At 42.4% G+C, this 26571-nt stretch overlaps 1 protein-coding gene across 1 annotated transcript in view; it reads right to left on the minus strand.

Annotated features, from left to right (window-relative positions):
* Window positions 1–2613: 2613 nt before the first annotated feature.
* LOC124291643 (degenerin mec-10-like) overlaps window positions 2614–26571 on the minus strand; it is a 29240-nt gene continuing 5282 nt past the window's right edge. The window contains exons 2-14 of the mRNA XM_046728694.1: window positions 20827–20973; window positions 19645–19881; window positions 17241–17392; window positions 16462–16542; window positions 14545–14636; window positions 10280–10443; window positions 9954–10043; window positions 9519–9627; window positions 8193–8280; window positions 4996–5053; window positions 4172–4263; window positions 3581–3656; window positions 2614–2898 (exon numbers count right to left, since the gene is read on the minus strand). Coding sequence (XP_046584650.1) covers window positions 2767–2898; window positions 3581–3656; window positions 4172–4263; window positions 4996–5053; window positions 8193–8280; window positions 9519–9627; window positions 9954–10043; window positions 10280–10443; window positions 14545–14636; window positions 16462–16542; window positions 17241–17392; window positions 19645–19881; window positions 20827–20973 — 1518 coding nt within the window. The 3' untranslated portion in view covers window positions 2614–2766. The remainder of the gene's footprint in view (window positions 2899–3580; window positions 3657–4171; window positions 4264–4995; window positions 5054–8192; window positions 8281–9518; window positions 9628–9953; window positions 10044–10279; window positions 10444–14544; window positions 14637–16461; window positions 16543–17240; window positions 17393–19644; window positions 19882–20826; window positions 20974–26571) is intronic.

Below are 26571 nucleotides of genomic sequence, written 5' to 3' on the forward strand. Positions count from 1 at the left end.
TCGCAAGGAAAATATATATGTATAATGTTCCATAGCTTTAAAGTAAGCTTATTACAGGACTATAAAGGGTAGGTGTGGACTGGGTGAGTGAGTTGGGTGTTACGCCGCTTTTAGCAATATTCCAGCAATATAACGGCGGGGGACACCAGAAATGGGCTCCACACATTGTACCCTTCGACGCTTTAACCACTTGGCTACCCCACCGCCCCGGGTGTAGAAATGAGATTTTGTGTATAGTCGTTTTTTCAGTACTCATGCATGGTATCCTGATAAACAGTCCGTCGATCCCCTATAAGAGATTTCCATCAATCAAAAGACAAGCACATTATTTAAATATTTAACACTTATAAAATTCTAATGTAGAATGGCTGAGTGAGTGAGTGAATGAGTTGAGTTTAACTCCGCTTTGAACAACTGAATGTGTCAGGAAAGCCCTTAGTTATAGACGTAAGCCCACAAGCACTGGCATAACATTTCTAAACCTAGAAACATAATCGAGGCAACCTCAAACGGTTGTGGTGTGTCTAAGGGAGTCAACTCTGCCTTTGGGGTGAGTGAACGAGTGTTGTTTTACGCCGCTTTTAGCAATATTCCGATGTCCTCCGCCGTGATATCGCTGGAATATTGCTAAAAGCGGCGTAAAACCATACTCAGTCAGTCTGTCAACGCAAATGGTGGTCTCACCCTGATGTGACATTGTTATACCCCCCCTTTTCGACCATACATCATATCGTTATTTCTAATAACTAACACCTCTACAAATGAATTAATTCCTTTTTGCAGATATCATTGCGTGTTATACCTTGTATGTTGAAAGGACATTTAGCTGTGTTTTAAGATGATTTGAAAGTAAATGAATATAAATGAGCCACGTGAAGATCCGGGTTAGAATTGATCTTCAGTAGCCCATGCTTGTCGTAAGAGGCGACTAACGGAATCGGGTGGTCAGGTTAGCTGACTTGGTTGATATATGTCATCGTATCCCAGTTGATTAGATCTATGCTGTTGATCAATGGATTGTCTGGTTCAGACTGGATTATTTACAGACCGCCTTCATATAGCTGGAATTTTGCTGAGTGCGGCTTAAAACTAAACTCACTCATGAATGAATGACACGACATATCTTCATCTTGCCACATTCGGGCATCTCTGCACGTCATTTAGCATTCGCATGGCATAAGCAGCAGGATCTCCTGGTCTACTCACACGAGCATCAGCATCACAGCATGGGAAATATCAGGGTTACATCCTACCTGTCAGGTTGAGTGAGGTCAGACGGTGTTTTATGTTGTGTTCCATCTTATTGCTCGTAAGAAGAGCCGTGAAACCCTCCCCCCTCCGTGATTGAATATACCCGGGATCGGATGGTCAGGCTCGATGACTTGGTTGACACATGTCATCGTAACCCAACTACGTAGATCGATTCTCATGCTGGGTTGTCTGGTCCAGACACGATCGATTATTTCCAGACCGCCGTCATATAGCTGGAATATTGCTGAGTGCGGCGTTAAACAACCACCAACCAACCGTGACTGAATATCCACAGCAATATTAATCCATGCTAAGGCCAACCTTAGCCAAGATGATCCAATTAATTTCCAAACCTCAACATAGGCTTACGACGGTCGTAGCGCAAAGTTAGTTTCTAACATAATTGCATGTAATCGCCTCAAAATTGTGTCATCATGCATCGTAATGCCAATCATTTGTCAGGCCCAGATTTGAACATTTACAGACAACCATGACATACCAGGGGTACTATTTGACACTTCGTCGTACCACGTATCTTTACAAGATGGTACTTTATGTCACCCAGCCTGCTGCTCGACACTAAGGAAATAATAAGATCTGCTCGGCACTGAGTCAGGTTGAGTTTGAGTTAAAAGGCAGCGTAGTATCTCTGCTGGTCAGGCTAAGGCAAGACGAGCTCAGACAAATTAGTACTCTTCAGCAACCCATACTTGTCGTAAGAGGCGACTAACCGGGTCGGGTGGTCAGGCTCGCTGACTTGGTTGACACATGTCACCGTATCCCAGTTGCGTAGACAGATGCTCATGATGTCGATCACTGGATTGTCTGGTCCAGACTCGATTATTTACAGATCGCAGATAGGTGACGAGAAAATATGTATGAAAACATACCTGGTTCAGAGATCATTTGATCTTTAAGTTTGTTCTACCGCTGTTTCAAGGAAAACAGGTGCAACAATACCGTTTCAATTTAATGGAAACCAATGGTACACATAACATATGCAGAAAACAACACTGTGAATGACTGTCACCCGTGAGGGTCCTCATCCGGACATTTTTTCACCCGGGACACTGACACCAGTATCTACTCCATCGTGCGTCAATGACTTCACTCCTCTATCAAGGGTACGGCTTCTGGTACGTTTACCCAAGCGGTTCCAGCCCGATCATTACGCTAAGGTAGTATTACCACCTTATATATGTATATACTGGTGGTATAACCTCAGTTCGTAGCTGTAGCCCAGTCCTGGATTGATCAATGGGGGTAATCAGTGGATGGGTATTGTTTCGTCGCTTTTAACACAATTCGACAAATATCAGGAGGGGGACACAAGACACGAGCCTGGGAATCAACCCGGCTCCTTGGCAATACGCACAATATCACTAGCCCCGTTCCACGAAACGTTGTTGACTTTCCTCACATGGTTTTCATATTTGTTTTGTCTAAAACACATCAACAGCAACAGCAACAGCATTTGCAAACATCAAACCATTTGACATCGGAATTGGTTCCCGGTTACTTTGACTTTGGACAGAAGCACCAGAAAAGCACCTCGAGCAGGATTTCCAGAAACTCGGCCAGACTGAGAATAGATGCACCAGTCCAGAGACCCATGGTACCTCCGATATCGGACAGGAAGCGCTCAGTCTGGAACAGAACAGGTGTTAATTGTTTTGTTATACGATGTGGAAACCAAGGTTCACATTAAATCTCTGTCGCCTTCGTCCATTCCCCCTCTCTTTCGTTTTATCTCTCCTGCTTCTTCCTCATCCCGTTCTCTCCGCCCTCACCTCTCCTCTCTTCTTATTCGTTCTCAACGGGGAAGACCCCGTCCTCTCCTCCGTCTCCTCTCTGTTCCGCTCCGCCCTCACTTCCGTCTTTTCACCAGTCCTCGTGTCCATTTGCTCTCTCTCTCTCGGTCATTCACCATCTACTCACTTACTCTCTCACACAAACCCATACACGTATAAACTAAACATTCTAAAAGAACATGCTAACACACACATGCATAAACGCGCACGCGCACGCGCACGCGCACACACAAACAAAACGGGAGTACGGCCTGAGGGTGGTGATACACGACAACGGAACACGCCCCTTTCCCGGGTCTGAAGGTTTCACGGTCTCCGCCGGTTCTGAAATAAGTATTGCGATGAAACTGGCACGACGTTGGCATGAACCCTTCCCCTGCCCCTCCTCGCACTTTTGGTTCGACATCATCACTGTCCAAACACCGTCCTTCCACCCTCTCTCTCTCTTTCTCTCTCTCTTTCTCCTTCTCTCGTTCTCTCTCCCATAATGCTAATCAAATCGTCACTTTTGTACTTACATCATAAAACGGTTCTTCCTTTATGCTTTCAAAGTTCAAGCTGTTGAAATACACCTTCAGCTTTAAAAAAGATGTTCTGAAAATGAAGACGACATAAGCATGATATGTTAAACATATTCATCTTTCAAATAATCACGTTTAGAATCTTCAATATGTATGTACAAAGTACGAAAACAGGAACAGGGATACGTATTGATAAGTGTCGACAAATACGCTGTTATTGCCCTCAGAGCCAGGAGGGCAGGCGGCACACTTCTTTGAGTGGCATGTTTAGAAGTTGGAGAATCAGATAAGGACAAACTTTATGGATGAACAACTTCTTTATTCGGAAGATGCGACATTTTGATACAGATTCTTGTATCGTTGTCTAGCAAGTATGCACAATTCACTATGCAGAGTGGCGTCCCTTGGCTGTGCCAGGAACCTGTTATCGGGGCTGTATGATTGTGTTTGCGATTGTGTGAGTGTGTGTGTGACTGTGCGTGTGATTTGCGTGTGTGTGTGTGCGTGCGTGCGTGCGCGTGCGTGCGTGTGCGTGTGCTCTTGTCCTGGAGCTTATTTGATTTCAAATCGACGGACAAAGTTACTCACGTCCTCAGTTCGATATTTTCAAAGTCATAGGCTGAGTAGTTGCACTTCGGGCTAAACTCGTCAATCAAACATGTTTGTTGTTCTAACGTACGCTGTTGAATGAGAAGAAGAAATATCATTAAGTTTTAAGTGACTGAATATAGAATAAACGCCGCTCTTTGCAAGATCCCAACAATGTCATGACGGGCAACACCAGTAATGGGTTTCGCACTCTGTGCTTGTGTTCGGAATCGAACCAAAGCCGTTGGCTTGATAAGCAAATGTGTTAACCACTGGGCTATCCCTTTGTCCCAGGGAAATAGGACGCAGATCACCCCTATGCTGAATTCAGCCGCAAATGCCGATGAAGATGAAGTATGAAGATGTTAGCCTGTCAATCAGTCAGTTACCCACCCTGAGTGAGTGAGTTTAGTTTTACGTCCCACCCAACACTATTCCAGCTATATGGCGACGGTCTCTAAATAATCGAGTCTGGACCAGATAATCCAGTGATCAACAGCATGAGCATAGATCTACACAACTGGGATACGATGACATGTGTCAACCAAATCAGCGAGCCTGACAAGCCGATCCCATTAGTCGCTTCTTGCAACAAGCATGGGTTACTGAAGATCAGTTCTAAACCGGATCTTCACGAGTACGCTCACGCAGGAAGGACTATTTCCCAGAATCTCGATATGGTTCTAAATCTGCAACCCAGTCACACGATATTGAACGTCTCTCAAATATTTGTTCTGTTTACATACATTATGCCACTTCGGCCAATAAATCCTCTGAGCGAAACCTCAAATGCCTGAAAGCTATGTCCATAGTATACTACCTACCACGTGCTGAAGAACTGGCCACAGTCGAGATGTAACGCTTGGTTCATAGACCTTCTCGCTGGAACAGATAAAGTGTGCCGTATAGAACAACATACCATTCCCTGAAATACCAATTACTACCGTAAGACATGAAGGTAAGCCCCAAGCGATGTTAGCATTACGACGTTTTTAAATCCTTGTCCAGGCATCGTAGTTTACTGTTAATATAACGTATATGGCGCTCATAATAGTCACGCGCTATATGGCTATCCCCGGTCATAGGACACAGTACAATACATCAACTCCCTGCTCACGGCGCGGTACGTAGCATTACTATCCCGCCGGTCGATAGGACACTATCGTACTTTCCAATACTTTTGCAACTCCTAAACTCAGTCAGTCAGTCATACAGCCATGCTGCCTGTTAGGCGCAATGAACTAAACGCACACATTGCCAGCACATCCTCACGGGCACCCATTGCACAGCTAGGTGAACTGAGACAATGTGGATCTAAGCATCTTGTTCAAGGATACTACGCAAATGTGCCCACCTCGGGACCCGAACGTTGGTGCCTTCACCGGGGATCGATCCCGGGCCTTCAGCGCGATAGGCAGACGCCTTACCACTGCACTATTGCGCAGTGTAGCATTAAGATCGCTCTTTGTGCACATTGACCGAGGACCCCGTCCCACAAAGCCATGGCAGCACTCTTACTCTGTGTTAATACACTGACGCATTAGCGCTGTTCTGGTGCAGGTGGCAATGTGGCCCAACCACCGATCTCAGCGCAACGATTGTTGTAAACCTATGTTGAAGTCTGGGAGCGCTGCGATTAGTTTGCTAAAAGGGACCAACTTTGAGTAATAGAAATCTGGTTGCTTGTTGTTATCCGCTAGATGGATTCCTGTGAAATCCCAGAACACCAAAACCATCACCTTGCGATGTAAATGAACAGACTTCATGCGTTAATGCTTGTTTGTTTGTTAACGCTAACCTCAGCAATATTCCAGCTATCTTGCGGCGGTCTGTAAACACTCCACAATCGAGTCTATGGCGGCGGTTGTACGAGTCTGGACCAGACAATCCAGTGATCAACAGCATGAGCATCGATCTACGCAGTTGGGATACGATGACATGTATCAACCAATTTAAGCAACCTGAGCACCTGATCCCGTTAGTCGTCTTTTACGGCAAGCATGGGTTACTGAAGGCCAATTCTGTCAGTTTCATCGTAGTAAAAGATGAAATGAGATGTATGATAAAGAGGAATACTCTAACATTCTGAAAGAGCTATTCTAAACAGCTGAAAACATTCAATGAAAAGTGATCGAACATTGCGAACGCCGCGTCAGCAGTTTTGCAGATAAGGAATAAGGTGTCTTAGGTGTCTTAAGTAGTCTTAAATGTCTTTGAGTGGCGACCCGTGAAGGTCCGGGTTAGAATATTGATCTGCAGCATGAGCGGATCCAGGAATTTTGAAAGGAGGGGGTTCAGGAGGATCGAATCCCTGACAAACAAACTGTTCACACCCTTGACTCCGCCAACGAAAAAAATCTTCATGGTCTTAAGTCATTTTAAAGAGGGGTGGGTGTGTGTTCGAACCCAGACTCTCCTCTGGAACGGAGGCGACTTCAACGGATCGGGTGGTCAGGCTCGTTGACTTGGTTGACACATGTCATCGGTTCCCAATTACGCAGATCGATGCTCATGCTGCCGATCACTGGATTGTCTGGTGCAGACTTATTTACAGACAGCCGCCATATACCTGGAATATTGCTGATTGCGGCGTAAAACTAACTCACTCACTCACTCACTCACTTTGAGTGGCATTTTAGAAGTTGGGACATACAATATTGAACAAACTTTATGGACAACAACTGCTTTGTCCATGCGACGTTTTGATATAGAGTCTTGTACCGTTGTCAAACAGGAATTTGTAGTCTTAAATTTAGTTTTGTAATACGGTTTTCTGGAACTGGACATACCCTTGTCGTATGGGGATAAACAGATCTCCTTAGACCTGTGCTAAACGGCTTCAAAGATGTTGTAACAAGTTTACATGTTGCTGTTAGCATTTTGTTCAAGGATACTACGCAAATGTGCCCACCTCGGGACCCGAACCTTTCTGCTTTCACCGGGGATCGAACCCGGGCCTTCAGCGCGATAGGCAGACGCTTTACCACTGCACTATTGCGCAGTGTAGCATTAAGATCGCTCTTTGTGCACATTGACCGAGGACCCCGTCCCACAAAGCCATGGCAGCACTCTTACTCTGTGTTAATACACTGACGCATTAGCGCTGTTCTGGTGCAAGGTGGCAATGTGGCCCAACCACCGATCTCAGCGCAACGATTGTTGTTAACCTAGGTTGAAGTCTGGGAGCGCTGCGATTAGTTTGCTAAAAGGGACCAACTTTGAGTAATAGAGATCTGTTCGCTTGTTGTTATCCGCCAGATGGATTCCTGTGAAATCCCAGAACACCAAAACCATCACCTTGCGATGTAAATGAACAGACTTCATGCCTTAATGTTTGTTTGTTTGTTAACGCTAACCTCAGCAATATTCCATGTCTATGTCTCTGTTGTCGAGGCATCTAGTTTGTTTCTCCGTTTGAAACACTCCACAATACTCAAGCTATATGGCGGCGGTTGTAAATAATCGAGTCTGGACCAGACAATCCAGTGATCAACAGCATGAGCATCGATCTACGCAGTTGGGATACGATGACATGTATCAACCAATTTAAGGAACCTGAGCACCTGATCCCGTTAGTCGTCTTTTACGTCGAGCATGGGTTACTGAAGGCCAATTCTGTCAGTTTCATCGCAGTAAAAAGATGAAATGAGATCTATGATAAAGAGGAATACTCTAACATTCTGAAAGAGCTATTCTAAACAGCTGAAAACATTCATTGAAAAGTGATCGAACATTGCGAACGCCGCGTCAGCAGTTTTGCAGATAAGGAATAAGGTGCTGCCATTAGAGTAGTCTTAAATATCATTGAGTGGCGACCCGTGAAGGTCCGGGTTAGAATATTGATCTTCAGCATGGGCGGATCAAGGAATTTTGAAAGGTTTTGTAATACGGTTTTCTGAAACTGGACATACCCTTGCCGTATGGGGATATACAGATCTCCTCAGACCTGTGCTAAACGGCTTCAAAGATACTGTAACAAGTTAACATGTTGCTGTTACCATTTGTACACATATATACTCACGAGCATGGACTGCCGCACTTGCAGACATCCAGACCCTTACTGGACTCATCTATAAACTTGTTATATACCTGGTCCTCACACTTCCACTCTGAAAGAAGAACACGCAGGCTATCCTCAACCTTGTGAGATAAATACAAGTACACTGAACCCATTAGCAACAACAAGTTCGTCAGCGTGTCCATTTGTCACAAACAGTGACGTTGTACAGATTGTTTCTCGTCTACAGTGTGACTGAACGGACATACTTACAGTCCACATCAAATGGACTCAAAAAAGCTTTCGTGGCGAATGGGTCCAGGTTATTTATAATCCTTGATTATCGACGATGAGCTAAACATTGTCACCAAACCAAATTTCGGAGACCGAAATTCCATTCTGTAAGGGATTATAGTTATATATGTCATTCTGTGGATTACACTTTTAGAAAATGTGGAACGAAAATCCTGAAACATCATTTCTATCATTTCTTCATTCCTTGGACACCAAGTGCATCATGACATATACAAATCTATATTTTCTATATGGGATTACATAAAGCATATGTTACCTCTGACTATTTTCCACATGCCTTTGGCATTGTGTGTTCATAATTACAATCTTTGTCGGTAAGGACGCGACAACTGATATAACAACCTCGACGTCATTAAATGTAAACGATTGTTGTCAGACATGTGAGAAATATTTATTTCATAATGCATTTGGTTCATGTCACCAAGAGATCAAGAAATAATGGAAATGATGTTTTAGGCTTTTCATTTAGGCATATTTACTAGTCCGTTTGCTCCTGCTAGATGTAATACCTCTTCATGGATATTAGTGACTAACTGATAACTGATAAGTTCCAACCAAAACACTTTTCTTCAGAAAATGATAACAGCGCTCTGGGTATGTACATATAATTGTACGTCAGTGTTTACAACAATAGCCAGATTTGTATACGTACAGATATTGATAGTGGAGTTAATCCCCTTGCAACCATTTGATGTCTACTTAACCATGTTTGGTTTTCATACTGCAGGGCACACCCACCCCACCCCACCCACCCCTCACTCCAAGCCCCTAATACCTATTGTGATAGCGATTCAAAGCTTGATCATAGATTCCCCACACACACACCCTCTTACCTCCCAGTGAGTAAATGAGTGTGGTTTTAGAGCGCTTTTTAGCGATATTCCAGCGACGTGGGACACCAAAACCCAAAATGGGTTTCACACATTGTACCCATGTTGGGAATCGAACCGGGTCTTCGGCGTGACGTGCAAACACTTTAAACACAAGGCTACCCCAGCGCCTCTTTCCCTCATCAACCTTCCCATGTTTTCTCACCTGTGTCGGTGGTGCAGATCTTGATTGAGTTGTTGACTGACGCCTCCTGTTCCGGTTGGCACTTGCATGACTCTATCACAAAGTTGCGCAGACAAAACTCCCGACATGCCTGAAATATCAGCATATATCGAACGGGCTTGTAACAAAGAAAACGATGTGTATGGTTAAGGACGTGTTCGCACGTCACGCCGAAGACCCGAGTTCGAAGACCCCGCATGGGTACAATCCGTGAAGCCTATTTCTGGTGTCCCCCATCGTGATATTGCTGGAATATTGCTAAAAGCGGCGTAAAACTCACTCAAAGCGTATTCGCTACGAGCACGTGCAAGATTGTTGCTGTGGCGATAAAGATCAAATACTCACTCACTCAATCTCTGTAAAGCTACTGGCTAGATTTTATTGATGTATTTTTCTTTCTGAAAAGCCCATACTCACCCGCTCTGAATAGGCCACGCCAAACTTTCTTTCGAATTCTGCGCTGTCATTGCACGAGCCATACCTGCCTCCAAGTCGCTCGATCTTTACCTGTGATTTTCCAATAAATACAGTTTCAGTAACGAAGTCATTTGTACGAGAGAGAGAGAGAGAGAGAGAGAGAGAGAGAGAGAGAGAGAGAGAGAGAGAGAGAGAGAGAGAGAGAGAGAGAGAGAGAGAGAGAGAGAGAGAGAGAGAGAGAGAGAGAGAGGGATAGTGAGGGCGGGAACTGGAGAAAGCGCGTGAGAGACCGAAGGGCAGAGGAAGGGTACATTACACGGACGTACCAGTTTCATGGCAATACTTGTCTCAGAACCCGCTGAGACCGTGAAGCCTTCTGACCCGGGAAAGGGGCGTGTCCCGTTGTCGTGTATCACCACCTTCAGGCCGTACCCCGTCTTGAAGGTTTCGATAAAATCTTCCGACTCCAAATTGATGACCATGGATAATCCTTGGAGGAATATTGAATGTAGGACATGTTTTTAATGAGATCAGAATAATACTAAAAGATAGGTTTATTTTAAAACTGGCGAGACCTTTCCCTGTAAATCATTTTTGTATGGCGCTACCGCTACGACTACGACTACGACTACTACTACTCCTCCTACTACTACTACGACTACTACTACTACTACTACTACTACTACGACGACGACTACTTCTACTACTACGACGACTATTAGTACTACGACTACGACGACTACTTCTACTACTACGACTACGACGACTACTACTACTACGACTACGACGACTATTTCTACTGCTACGACTACTTCTACGACTACGACGACTACTACTACGACTACGACTACTATTTCTACTACTACGACTACGAAGACTATTATTACGACTACGACGACTACTACTACTTCTACGACTACGACGACTACTACTACGACTACGACTACTATTTCTACTACTACGACTACGACGACTATTATTACGACTACGACGACTACTACTACGACTACGACTACTACTACTACTACGACGACTACTTCTACTACTACTTGTATTTTGATTCAAAGTATGCGCCTACTACAGCGCTGTATCCTGATCTGTCCTCAGGATTATTTTGTTGCTGATTCATGCTAGTTTGTAAAACTACAATGACTTTCTATGGAAAATAATCTACAATTAGAATGCATGTTCTCACAAAGACGCCATGAGCAAATCAGCATTGCATTAGAGGCATTCTGTCGCAATATTTCGAAGTACTGACAAGCATAACATTATCAGTCGCGGAAAGCAAACAAATAACCATTCCGACATTCAATGAAATTTGGTGTTGATCAACACATTCTGGAACGTGTAGGGCGAACATTTACAGTTGATTGAATTCTGTATTTACATTACGCAACAGAATGCACTCAATGCAAACATACAAACACATCTAATGGATGTTCTGATCCGTGTGGGTAAAGTATGAACATTCCAAATAATGAAAACATGACCAACACAATAAAATTGCGATATCCAGGAGACTCAAGCAATTATCAGCGCTAATATTCCGTATTATTAGTAAATATGGCAGGGGTATAATATCAGATAAAAACCTAATCGAGTGTGTAACTTGGATAATGTTGCCATTTAATGTGTAGTTAGTGTTTTCCGTATAATATTGAGCTTTGTACACATTTAAACTTTGCGTGTTCGATTTTAACAATTTAACAGAAAACATCATCCCATTGTCGTTTCCGCTATAAATACTGTTTAACTGTAAAAGTATCTGTGAGAACATCGATCAGACTCTTGGGTAATTGTCGATTTTATTCATGAGTACACTTGTACAACTAAAACAACGTTCTGTTTAGCAAAGAAAATGCATTTTAATGAATCGTTAGACAGTTTACTTAAACCTTGATATCATGGTTGTACCGGGCGGTGGGGTAGCCAAGTGGTTAAAGCGTTCGCTCGTCACGCCGAAGACCCGGTTCGATTCCCCACATGGGTATAATGGGTGAAGCGCATTTCTGATATACCCCGCCGTGATATCGCTGGAATATTGCTAAAAGCGGCGTAAACCTAAACTCACTCACACAGTTGTACCAATTTTAGTGCATGGAGAGAGATTGCAAGTAATACGTATTATTGAGTCACGCTGCGAGTTTCAAACACTAACACCGGGTTATACAGGAAATAGGACGATTTCCACTTTATATACAAATCGAGAACTGAGTAAAATGCCTTTGGAATAATCTTGATAACTCAAAGAACAATATATCGAATTGCATGAAATATTTAATATTTCCATTTAAGAAATAATTACAAATATTAGTAACTGTTGCAGCATTTACCAACGTCTACTTTCCGATCTGAAGCAGTACCCCAGAAAAAGAAGAAGTATATGTACAAGTTATACGTTGAGTATGTGCGGATTAATCCACGAACTGGTTGGTAATACTACGAGCCGCGAAGCGTACTTAGTAACTTACTTACTAGTGGTGTTCCGATTAATTTAAATAACTGAAGACTGGTCGCAGTGACCAAACGACCAAGCAATCGATCACATTTTCTCATAATCGAACATAAACGATTTTGGAACTACTGTTTTAGTCTTTGAAATACTTGACAATGGAACATATCTTAGAAGTTGTCAGGGCCTGAAAACGTGTTTAATTCTTAGAAAACTCACTTCACTAACTGAAAACACATGACTGAATATTTCTTGAAGACTCAAGGAAGTTTATGTTCAAGATATATTAGTCATCACTTTAAAGTAGCAAGTTGCATCATGTTATACATATCCGCAATAACAACCTGGATAAGAAAATCTGAAAAATGACGCTAACCAATTTTTGTCGATGATTGTTCGTTGGTAATGATGCAATCATCAATTGTGAGATTTCAACCAATTCCCAACACTATTACTTACACCACGACAATGATGAAAGAACTTCCTGTGAAGGTGAAAAATAACAATAAAAGTAAATTTTGAAAAGTCCTTATTTGTGTCACAATGATTGCTCGGGTGTAAAATGGACCGTAATTTGTATATTAAACACATGACGATATGTCATGCAACTAAATTTAGTTCTCTGAATTTCTTTGTTTTGACTTAAGTAAGTATAGGAGTTTCGAACTCGTCATATTACAACAGAATATAACATGTTGTGTCTCTCTTGTTTCTCAGCGCCAGTGTGGGATTTAGTTTCTGCTGTGTTCAGTGTTTTATATGGTCGCACACCAGAGGTAATACGGCACAGACGTGTAGGCACGTGCCGAATGTATCGCCCGTGCACGATTATCACGTTCGTCATATCAGCATTAGTCGTGTGGCTCCTGTCCAGTCGACCACGTTGTCATTTTGAGCCAGTATTCATGGAAAGCATTTTTATAAATGGAGTGAGTGAGTGACTTTAGCTTTACGCCGCAATCAGCAATATTCCAGCTATATGGCGGCGGTCTTTAAATAATCGAGTCTAGACCAGACAATCCAGTGATCAACAGCATGAGCATCGATCTGCGCAATTGGGATACGATGACATGTGGCAACCAAGTCAGCGAGCCTGACCACCCGATCCCATTAGTCGCCTCTTACGACAAGCATGGGTTACTGAAGATCAATATTCTAAACCGGACCTTAACGGGTCTGGTAAAATGGAGGAGACGACGTATCTTTCTCTGTCAGATATTTTAGATGATGATGATTTTTACGATGTTTGATTATATTTACGATGTACAATGTGAATGACCGCCCCCTAAAATTTATGTACATATTGAGTGACCCCTTAATGTACAAAATCAATGACTACCCGCGCTCCCTTCCCATAGTTTTTAAGCATAGGTATTTAACATTTTATGTACAAAATTGCCGTGTTTGGCACATATGTATATATATTGGTTTACATATGCAAGACTAAGAGGTGGAAAAAGTCATATGAAGTCCGGTTTTCATTTTGATGTTTTAATGAAATTATCAATGCAAGACTAAGAGGTTGAAATATTGATGAATGAGTGATGAGTGAGTGAGAGTGAGTTGAGTTTTAGCATGTTTGAATAGTGTTAATTTATTATAATATAATGTCAGACAATTAAAACACATAATCATAACTGTTCAGTTTCAAGCTTTAGACAAAATGTGTTTTTGTGCTCAGCTACAACCGGACATGCATGGACAAGGATTCGAACATGACCGGCACTATTGCTGACTTGATCATCTTCTGTTTAAATACACGTAACAAATTAATTTCCATTTTCTTACATTTTGCGAAACATGATAAAAAATGGTGGATGTGAATGATTGACGTCTTTGGTCTGTGGTATTCTTGGCGTGTCTTTGCGGTACGTTAATGGTCGACACTGAACCAGAATCATTCAACACTATTCAACACGTCGGATCATACACGTGAGACCCGTACTCCGCTATGTATTTACCTGATTAGGGGCGGTGGGGTAGCCTAGTGGTTAAAGCGTTCGCTCGTCACGCCGAAAACCAGGGTTCGATTCCCCACATGGGTACAGTGTGGGCAGCCCATTCTGGTGTTCCTGGCCGTGATATTGCTGGAATATTGCTAAAAGCGGCGTAAAACCTCACTCACTCGCTGTTTACCTGATTCTGGTCCGCTTTTCGTAGCTTTGAATCCCTTGTTCTTGAGAGTGTAGCAGTTTCCAAGATCTCTGGACAGAAACGTCGTAAAGTTGCTGGAAAGCGAAACGTTGGACATAATTTTGAAGATCAAAGTAACCTGAATTTATTTTTATGTTACGTATGTTTATTGACGTAGCATGAAGTCTAGTTAAAGAATACAAACACAATTAGATGATAACAAACTGACTGGAAGAGCACATTGCAACACAAGTAATTATTTAAGATACTGTGAATAAACGTATGACTAGGATTACACTGATATAGTTTTCGCATACGTTTTCGCACGTGAACAGCATATATAACTGGTTTAACTGTTGGCACATGTAAAACTGGAATGACCTTTGACCTTCTGCGCAACATTTGTATCGGTTTGTACTCAACTTGCTCTACCTGTGGAAGGCCCAGATACACATTACCATTATACTGCAAATAGAAGCGACAAAACACGTTTGACATTCATAAGAAATCTCTGCTAAAAGCAGAGTCAATTGTACAATTGTGACTATATCATGAGCATACATTTGTTTCACCGACCGCGTCATACCAAAAGACGTTAAAATATGGTACTTGTTGGTCCCTGCCTGGCGCTCGGCATTAATGGGTACAACAAGGACTGGTCGGCTCGGAGTCAGTATAATGTGTCTGAGTGGGGTATTAATGCTTCACTGCGGCATGGTATCTCAGTGGGCTAGCACTATAAAACCAGCTTCAGTCTGGGCTAGTACAAGCAGCCACACACACACATACGCACGCATGCACGTCGTCATATGAGCGAAATATTCTCAAGTACGACGTTAAACCCAATTTCAACTCACCTCACCTTACATTTTTTCAGTAGTATTACATCTGTACAATGTTGTTTGTAAACAGACAATCCAGTGATTGTCACCATGCGGTACGATGCCAGAGCATGTGTTTATGAATCACTATGAAATAGTGATGATACCAGGTGTTCGCGAAAGGTGAGCGTATCCTGCCCCACCGGTGGCACCCGACATAAACATATGCAAAGACCTCTTCATTATAGCTGTTTCGCCAGACCAATCATTGGGAATTATATAACTGCTCCTTTGGTTCTATCCCAATGGATATAAAACACTTTGATTTGATCTGTGTATATTATAATATATATAAATCTGCTCGATATGTTGTCCCAGGTGACTTCTTATTCGTGTGTTGCACAAACGTACAAAAGAGATTGCCATTTCCCATTAGCAATACGCGAGTTCACATATATATGTAAAGTCTAATTTCGATCAGCAAATCCATATCTGTTATGAAATATAATCCCTCTAGTAAAAAGGATAAATTTAGTATACCACTGGTGTATGTGTGTTGTAATGATTGCTTGATAATTTGTACCCGACTCAAAGGTAACTGGTGATGGTGAGATATTTTGAGTATTTTGCGCAAATTATGCAGCTTACCTGAAGCGTTAACAGCAACCCAGAACCAACTAATTAAAAGAAACTAGGATCCCATTTGCATTTGTACTTGTGATCGTGAGTTCCACTACAAGGACCATTACATATAATAATCGTATAAGTATAAGTATAAGTGCACAATGACCCAGAACATGTTCTTTCATGTGTTGCATAAAAATGAACAATCCAAACCAGGAATCCCCCCACATCACCCACTAAAACAATAACAAACCAAAACCAAGAACACCACTCCCCCCTCCCATATAGCCCCAAAACAAAAACAAACCCCAAAACAAGAACGCACACCCATATCAACCCCCAAAACAAAAACAAACGATAAAGATACAAAATATATTACGCATTAGCTAACTTAAATTGTATGATGGCAATCCATGGATACCAATAAAAGTCTGTTTTCTCTATTATCTTCAACCTAACACATGTCTATGTTTACCTGGAACTGCACTTTCGTCCATTGATAGAGCACTCTATCAGCATAGTTTCAAGGTCATGGCCAACGCTCTGCCGGATGTCTCTGCAATGAGCATATGACGAAATGTGAGTGAATACAGTGAATAATAGCACACTCTGTAAAATTAACATATTCTGTCGAAACGCATGATTACCTGATTATTTATGAACATGGAAATATTTTGACTGTAAAGTGCGAAGACCCGTGGAGATCTGGGTTAGAATTGATCTTCAGCAACCCATGCTTGTCGTAAGAGGCGACTAACGGGATCGGGTGGTCAGGCTCGCTGGCTGGGTTGCCACATGTCATCGTATCCCAATTGCGTAGATCGATGTTCATGCTGTTGATCGCTGGATTGTGTGGTCCAGACTCGATTGTTTACAGACCACCGCCATATAGCTTGTATATTGCTGAGGCGGCGTAAAACTAAACTCACTCACTCACTTGTGCGAAGAAGTATGCCGGGTCCCATTTGTCATGATATGCCATTGTGTTTAAAGATTTTTCTTCCTCGCCTTTCACATATACTACTTTCTGATAAGCAAGTATTACTTTTATGTGACATCGTATATACCTCTAATTACTTCCTCTAACTAAATGCTCGAACGCTTATTTTTTCAACGGAGTTACAGACCCGGCGCTTATTAGAGGCCCTGCGCTTTTTGCGCTTACTGGTGTACTGTGCTTATTTCTTAAACCGCTGCTTTACCCCCAGCGCTTAGTAGATGAAATACGATAAATGACATGAATGTTTGCCTTACTCATACTCTCCTCCAAGATAGTCGGCGATCATCTGCTTCCTGACAAAAGCATCGTCCAGGCCACTCGTTTCCTCCTCATAACACCCGTCCTCGTCGCACACGTACTCCGTGAAGGTTGTCAGGTCTACTTCGTCGGTGGCGTTCACACAATCCTTCAGAAAATCAAAATAATAATATCAGCAGAATACTAGCTTTGAACAAAGGACCCGTGAAGGTCCGGGTTAGAATACTGATCCTTAGTAACCCATGCTTGTCGTAAGAGGCGACTAACGGGATCGGGTGGTCAGGCTCGCTGACTTGGTTGACATATGTCATCGCGCAGATCGATGCTCATGCTGCTGATCACTGGATTGTCTGCTCGAGACTCGATTGTTTACAGACCGCCGCCATATAGATGGAATATTGCTGAATGCGGCGAAAACCTAAACTCACTCACGCACTTTGAACAAATATTCATCTTACATTATGATCTCTTTTTAAGGCAGGATCGGTGTCCAACAGTCACAGTACAACTCGTTGGATAAATTCCTTGGGTAAAAACCCCCCTTAAATCAAGCTATGGGAGACTCGCAGGGAAGATTCTAAAGAGCAATAAAATGTCTGATGTGTCGCAAGTCATGTTATGGGGAAAACTTTGGGAAGATTCTAAAGAACAATAAAATCTTGAAGTGTCGCAAGTCATAATATCGGTAAAACATTGGGAGGAGGAACAATAAACACTCGTCCTCGTCGCACACGTACTCCGTGAAGGTTGTCAGGTCTACTGCGTCGGTGGCGTTCACACAATCCTTCAGAAAATCAAAATAATAATATCAGCAGAATACTATCTTTGTACAAACATGCATCTTACATTATGAGCTCTTAAGGTAGGATAGGTGTTCTAACTAAATATTGTCATAATACAACAGTCACCGTACAACTCGTTTGATAAACTCCTTGGGTAAAAGGAAAACCAACTGCACTTAAGTCAAGCTATGGGAGGCACCCAGGAAAGATCCTAAAGAACAATAAACTGGCTGATGTGTTACAGGTCATGTTATGGGGAAAACGTTGGGAAGATTCGAAAGAACAATAAACTGTCTGATGTGTTGCAGGTCATGTTATGGGGAAAACGTTGGGAAGATTCGAAAGAACAATAAACTGTCTGATGTGTTGCAGGTCATGTTATGGGGAAAAACGTTGGGAAGATTCGAAAGAACAATAAACTGTCTGATGTGTTGCAAGTCATGTTAGGGGGAAAACGTTGGGAAGATTCGAAAGAACAATAAACTGTCGGGTGTGTTGCAGGTCATGTTATGGGGAACAACGTTGGGAAGATTCGAAAGAACAATAAACTGTCTGATGTGTTGCAGGTCATGTTATGGGGAAAACGTTGGGAAGATTCGAAAGAACAATAAACTGTCTGATGTGTTGCAGGTCATGTTATGGGGAACAACGTTGGGAAGATTCGAATAAACAATAAACTGTCTGATGTGTTGCAAGTCATGTTATGGGGAAAACGTTGGGAAGATTCGAAAGAACAATAAACTGTCTGATGTGTTGCAGGTCATGTTATGGGGAAAATGTTGGGAAGATTCGAAAGAACAATAAACTGTCGGGTGTGTTGCAGGTCATGTTATGGGGAAAATGTTGGGAAGATTCGAAAGAACAATAAACTGTCTGATGTGTTGCAGGTCATGTTATGGGGAAAACGTTGGGAAGATTCGAAAGAACAATAAACTGTCTGATGTGTTGCAGGTCATGTTATGGGGAAAACGTTGGGAAGATTCGAAAGAACAATAAACTGTCTGATGTGTTGCAGGTCATGTTATGGGGAAAACGTTGGGAAGATTCGAAAGAACAATAAACTGTCTGATGTGTTGCAGGTCATGTTATGGGGAAAACGTTGGGAAGATTCGAAAGAACAATAAACTGTCGGGTGTGTTGCAGGTCATGTTATGGGGAAAACTCGTGTGGTGTTGAATCATTATCACTTTGGACCAACGGTGATCCTGAAAATAGGTAACGCTGCTTTTAACGGTATTCCGGATATGTAATTGCGTGCCAGCTTAAAAGGAGTGGAAAGGCCGAATTATTGCAGATCTCAGACGTTAGTGAACTCATATTTGGAATCGAACCCTTGTCATCGGCGTGACGAGCGATCGCTTTAACCACTAGGCTACCCCACCGCCCTTATGAGTGTGGTGCTGACAAATCCAGGAACCTGATCGGGGCGTACCTAGGTTCGAATCCACAATAAAATATTTCTAAGGGACGCAACTCTGTACAGTAATTAGACGACTGATTGATAGGACGACAGGATCATACCTGACAACCCCCACCCCAACCCCCATCCCGCACTCTCTTTCTACCCACAGCATTAGAAAGAGACCCTTAGGGCAGGACAACGAGAGTAATAACCTACGTCACTCTGGTAAGAAGAAGGTATTTTCAGGAGTTTCTGTATACTGCAGTCCAACATGTGGGCCTTAGATAACATGATGGGGTTCATGTTGCAGAGGGTGACGGTGGGGAACGGGAGAGACGTGAAGCCGAGTTTCACCGAGGTCTTGATGGGGTAGCTGTAGAAGGTTGTGAAGAGTTGGACAAGCTGAGCGATCATCACGCCAGTAGCGGCCAGGAAGAACATCGCCCACATCACCTGGAAACATGCATTTCAAATGAAAATGATAATAATAATAATAATGATAAGAGTACTTTTATAGCATCTCATCCACATCACTGAAGGACATGCTCTAAGCGCATGCATGTCACAGTTCATTATTACCCCGGATTACCCAAGCTGCCTGACTTATCCCACCGGGTACCCATTTTCTGCTGGGTGAACAGAGGCAATTTTGAACAGACTCACTTGCCTAAGGTGAGACCACATGTATCACATTAGCTTCGTTCTGGGGCAGGACTGAAGCCCTCGAAGATTCTTTCTGATTATTCCACGTCCATGTCACCAATAACTGAATCTGTTCAGCCTGTAAATAACTGAGTCTTATCGTACGGTTTCATGATATATGCTTATGGTGATCCCGTGAAGATCCGGGTTAGAATTGATCTTCAATAACAAATGCTTGTCGTAAGAGGCGATTAACGGGATCGGGTGGTCAGGCTCGCTGACTTGGTTGACACATGTCATCGTATGCCAATTGCGTAGGTCGATGCTCATGCTGTTGATCATTGGATTGTCTGGTCCAGTCTCGAGTATTTACAGACCGCCGCCATATAGCTGGAATATTGCTGAGGCGGCGTTAAACAACAACCAAACCAAACATGTAGAGAGTATCATCAATAATAGATATGAATGTAGTATCTCATTTTTGGGATAAATATTTACTTCCAAAAAATGTCGTAAGAACAATTTAAAGTTGGATAAGATTGGCGCAGTGGCATCTTATGAATATTACTTCGATGGGCACTTCTTGAAAAAACCTTCCTCTGCTATAATCTGGGTGATGTGGCAATGCCTCGCTCTCTCACAAAATGGTTAATGTCATCATTCACCGGGTCGCAAACATCCAGGACTCTCAGAACCCATGTGTACTGTGCTTAAATCCTGATGGTAATGGCGGCGTCCATTCAGTCGAAATCTTACCTTGAATACAAGTCGTGGCGACGCCCATATCTTGGGTATTCCCATGAACGAAGTACTTTCTGCAAAGTACGTGAAGAACGTGACACAGTTACCACGTGGCTTTTCTTTCTCTTTATCTTCATCGTTGATGGGTTGTACTTGCATGTTCTGGAAGAAAAATAGTATCGATACTGACAGTAATGTGGTGTGTTTCTCATGTTCGAGATTGTATGAGTCCTTAAATTAAATACAGCAATACCATCAGTACCATCGAAGAGTGAATGAGTTAGTTTTACGCCGCTTTTAGCAATATTCCAGCAATGTCACGGTGGGGGACAGCAGAAATGGGCTTCACACAATGTACCCATGTAGGGAATCGAACCCGGGTCTTCGGCGTGACGAGCGAACGCTTTAACCACTAGGCTACCCCATCGCGCGTACCATGGAAGAAACGTCAATATAATGAAAGTTGAGGTCAGTAGTATGAAATAAGCAGTAATACCAACTAGTAGTCAATACCAACAGCGTAAAAGTAGCGTCATTACCATGAGAGCAACGGTCAATATCCGCCAACCTGGTGCGGAAACCGTATTCCATTCATGCGAAACCTAAACCAATAAACTGTAGGATTCTGTGCACAACTAATCCTTGGTACGTTGGACAAAAATATACTTCATAAATGTGTCACAGTAACATTAATATAGCCAGTAAAATATAACATCAGGCGATTGGGACAAGAGAAACACAATACAATATGTACATTAAGGGTCTGGGAGTGGGACATAGGTATAGTGAGGATATCCCAAATAATAGCGGTGTATCTCACAGCTGGATTTATCAGGTTCAAATTCACATAGTATATGGGAACCAACGAAAATGACAATATTGTATTCCTGATTGTATTCCGCAAAATGTGGTTGTAGTTTATCGCTGCACTTACCAGCTACACGACGGCGGTCTGTAATCAATCGAATCTACGACAACCGATTATTGACGTCATAATTTGGGATACGATAATATGCTGCAATTGTGGGTGGCAGGATCCCAGTTCAACTTCTTATCTTCACGGGATGTACTCCATAACATGATATACATGTATTTATAATGTTCCCTTCCTTGTCTTACTTCTACCAGGATATCGTAGTTGTACCTTCTACCAGGAATTTACTCGGGATAACCATAGTGGTACCTTCTACCTGTACTTTACTCGGGATACCATAGTGGTACCTTCTACCTGTACTTTACTCGGGATACCATAGTTGTACCTTGTACTAGGACTTTACTTGGGGTGCCATAGTGGTACCTTCTACCAGGACTTTACTTGGGATGCCATAGTGGTACCTTCTACCAGGAATTTACTCGGGATACCATAGCTGTACCTTGTACCAGGACTTTACTTGGGATGCCATAGTGGTACCTTCTACCTGTACTTTACTCGGGATGCCATAGTTGTACCTTCTACCTGTACTTTACTCGGGGTGCCATAGTGGTACCTTCTACCAGGAATTTACTTTGGATGCCATAGTGGTACGTTCTACCAGGACTTTACCCACGACGCAGTAGTTGTACCTTCCACCAGGACTTTATTTGAGGTGCCATAGTGGTACCTTCTACCATGACCTTACTCAGGATACCATAGTGGTACCTTCTACCAGGACTTTACTTTGGGTGCCATAGTGGTACCTTCTACCAGGACTTTACTTGACATGACATAGTGGTACCCTCTACCATGACTTTACTCAGGATACCATAGTGGTACCTTCTACCAGGACTTTACTTTGGGTTGCCATAGTGGTACCTTCTACAAGGAATTTACTCGGGATGCCATAGTGGTACCTTCCACCAGGAGTTTACTTGGGATGCCATAGTGGTATCTTCTACCTAGACTTTACTCGGGATGCCGTAGTTGTACCTTGTACCAGGACTTTACTTGGGATGCCATAGTGGTACCTTCTACCTGGACTTTACTCGCGATGTCATAGTTGTGCCATGTACCACGACTATACTCAGGACGCAGTGTTCGCCATATATAGCTCGTGGGTAGTCGGGATGCCATGATTGTATTTGCGATGTCCCGTATACCGTATGGTCCGTTCAACGATAACGTATTTGAGCCATGATTGTACATGCTTGAAACCCGTGGAAAGCTGTCAGCATTAGACAGTATTGTACTACAACGAGGACTATAACCGATAACACGTAGACTCACTGAGCACTAATGAGCTGTATGCTAATAACGGTTCCGCCTGATGTAGCCCAACAATCCATGTCCCGTTTCACATTCATCCCTCTGTTGACATCTCTATTGTCCGCATGTTGTCGCAGACATTTAGACATCAATAATACGATTTCCACAATGATTATAGATGGAAAACACCATGGTGCAAATACCAACAATTGTCTGTACGGTTTAATGACGTTCACAGATAAACAGCCGATGTTTACACTGATAGATCGGTCAGCTATTTTCACCATGCCAATTGTCCAGGTGGAAGGCTAACGTGATTAAACAAGCCAATGCCCACAGGCAGGGAGAACATCAGTCATATCTATGACAGTTACAGAGCACCATAACCATCTCCTGTTTGAGTGAAAAGACAATTATTATTTTGAAAAACAATTTGAAAATCTAATCAAATAAAAACATATCGTTTGTCTTACCAAAAATATGAACTGTGTGCAGGGTGTGTGCGCTGTCAGGGTTAATTGGTCAGGGTCAATAAAATGGGTGCGTCTTTTGAAGTAGGAAAATATACCCTGTGGCTGATAAAATGTAATATCCAAGAACTCACATCTTCAGCCCCAGAATATGGAACCTTATGGTGGGTTCCATAACTAACAGTGCTATCATGTGCACCACACAGTGAGTGAGTGAGTATTTCAGCCATATCGTGACTATATCAAGTAATACATTAATAACAATCATAGGTAAATTATAAAAACCTGTCAACGAATGACAGTAAAACAACTATAATTATCACAGATATAAATTTAAAACAAGTAAATAAATCTAAAAATGTTTAATTAAATAGGACAATACAATATAAGACACGGGTTATAGATCGCCAACAACTGAAGGTTGATCACCATACTAGGGACCATGGGGAGTGCACCACACAGACTTGTACCAACTAAGGAAACATGGGAAAAGTATCGCAACACCCCACTGATTTTATTGCATCAATATGTTACCATTACCCATAGAAAATAAACTTATTTAAACCTCCATTTCACTTTCTATCTGGATAAGTTGAGTGAGTGAGTTTAGTTTTACGCCGCTTTTAGCAATATTCCAGCAATATCACGGCGGGGGACACCAGAAATGGGCTTCACACATTGTACCCATGTGGGGAATCGAACCCGGGTCTTCGGCGTGACGAGCGAACGCTTTGACCACTAGGCTACCCCACCTCCCCCTGGATAAGGTGACACCCAAGGAATGGTAAATCCAAATGCAAAAAGAACGAAGATCTGCAGTTTGTTCAGAGAAGAAAATACTGCTCATTTTGTAGTGCTGATAACTATGGACATATGACCTTAACAAGGGCGGTCAGTTAGAAGATTCTAGTATACAATCCTCCAGCATCAACAACCGTTCACTCTATGGTGTATCTCCGCCGACTGCAAAACATCCATGACCCGCCTCATTGATTGTATCAGACCTTGTCCTTGAGGTATAGTGTTCCATTCCTGATGGCGGGCCTGTTTCCATCAATCAGGGTTTGGTACTGGAGGATCTCCCTGTCGTATTCTGCGATACAAAATGTCCCAAACATTCTTGAGATCTAGACGGACCAAGGTAAAGGTGCTACCGCCACTTGACGTACATCTACAACGGTACATGCACGATGTGACCTTGCATTGTCGTCTATGAAGACTGGCCATGTGTTTAGAGGATGATCATAGAAAAGTGGTACAAGAACCATATCTAGGATGTCAGTATGTATCGTTGCAATTGTCCAATGGCATTCAGATTTTGTCTGATCGTCACAAGATTAAGTTCACATAATTGTATCACTCTCACTATGAAACCAGCATTCGAAATTAACGTTGGTGCTTAGGCCCGGAGCCGACTGAAAACTACTCGGACCCACAGCGTATGTTTTCTGCAGGTAATTATGGACGGCAACGTTTTCATCCCCAGTATCTAAGAGTATTATTTCCATAACGAAATATAGGGCCTACACATTTTGATCAGAACGTTTTATGGTTCTGGGCCTAAATTTTCGAAGCTCTCTTAGCGTTAAGATAGCCGTAAGTTAATGTTAATGTTTGGCACTTACGTTTGGCGCTAAGAGAGCTTCGAAAATCTAGGCCCTGGGTTCTTAGGGCTGCAACTTGTCAGGGTTAAGGGCAAACACTGTATGAGATCAAATTACAGTGACGTCGACCTTGACACCAAGCTAGTCTGGGGGTAATAGGCTGTATATTCGGACGAGTATAGGCGAATTCGGACCGTTCTGTTGGACAAACGACAAATTGTTAAATAACGGGTTCGCATGCTCGTCATTGATCATTTAAAATCAGTTTCAATGTGGGGGTTGAAAATCATAGTTGTTGCGATACATTTTTCCATGTGTACAACTCTCTTATACGTAACAACATATTGGACCTGATGACTACAGAGACATTGGAATTATTTTGTTGAAACATGATATCGACATTTCATTACAGCCCCTTGCAGAGGAGACCATTTTGTTTGTATTTGGCATTATTATCAAGGAACGGTACTGACCTCTCTGAAAAATCGTAGCTTTAACTGACACAACACAGTTAGAGTATTGTGGACCTGGTAATGTGTTCTTTGTTCAACCAACAAAGCTGATTCTATAATCTATGCCAGCTAATATGTTTATAGTTGCAGAGTTAATATAGCAAATGAGCTTTAAAGTAAGCAAGACCAGCGAATCCGGCCTGAAGCTTAGCAAACGTAATTTATATCACAGGCTAACCTACTGTGGTACTTTGGGGTATTTTGGGTAAAGTTCTAGTTCTATCCGGGTTGGGTTAACACAACATAGGTTTTTTTTAGTGTTTTCCCGGCTATGCTAATATGCACAGCCGCAACACACCCGACAGGTTGGTTTGTGTCTGCCTTGCATGTGGCAGCACATGAACTGCCTGCCTCTCGCCCTATAGTCTTTAGCCCATTGGTGCACCGGAGGTAACGACGCTTACTTCGGGTACTTGAATTCTGGTCACGGCGCCAAATCTGTAATAAGCTATGGTCTGTTTGCAGTGAAAACGTACAGACGAATTTCACTTTAAGCAAAAAGATAAATCAAATAAAGTGAAATTAAGATTGCGAATCGTCATGATTTTACCTTGCCAATTGAACCTTTAAATCTCAGAATTTGATTCAACTTAGGATAAAAGTTGTTTGACGATCATAGTTTCAAACCGCTATTATTGGTTTGTATTACAAAGGGGTAAGCGCAGTAGTTGGAACAGTGAAACAAATGCACGTGCGATACGTGTTGAGCGTTAACTTAGACCAACCCTGCTTTTTCTCGGAGTTTCATTAAATGTGTAAACCCCTTGTAATACAAACCAATAAATGGCGGTATGAAACTACGATCGTTTGTAAAACAACTTTTATTCTAAGTTGAATACAATTCTGAGATTTAAATGTTCAATTGGCAAGGTAAAATTATGAGGATTCGAAATGTTAATTTCACTTTATTTGATTTACTATTTTTAAAGGTGAAATTCATCGGTACGTTTTCGCTGCAAAAAGACTGTAGTCCTTCTCCACACAGTGACACT

The sequence above is a fragment of the Haliotis rubra genome, unplaced genomic scaffold (assembly GCF_003918875.1).
Source record: "Haliotis rubra isolate DU_JTF1 unplaced genomic scaffold, ASM391887v1 Scf499, whole genome shotgun sequence".
Lineage (NCBI taxonomy): Eukaryota > Metazoa > Mollusca > Gastropoda > Lepetellida > Haliotidae > Haliotis > Haliotis rubra.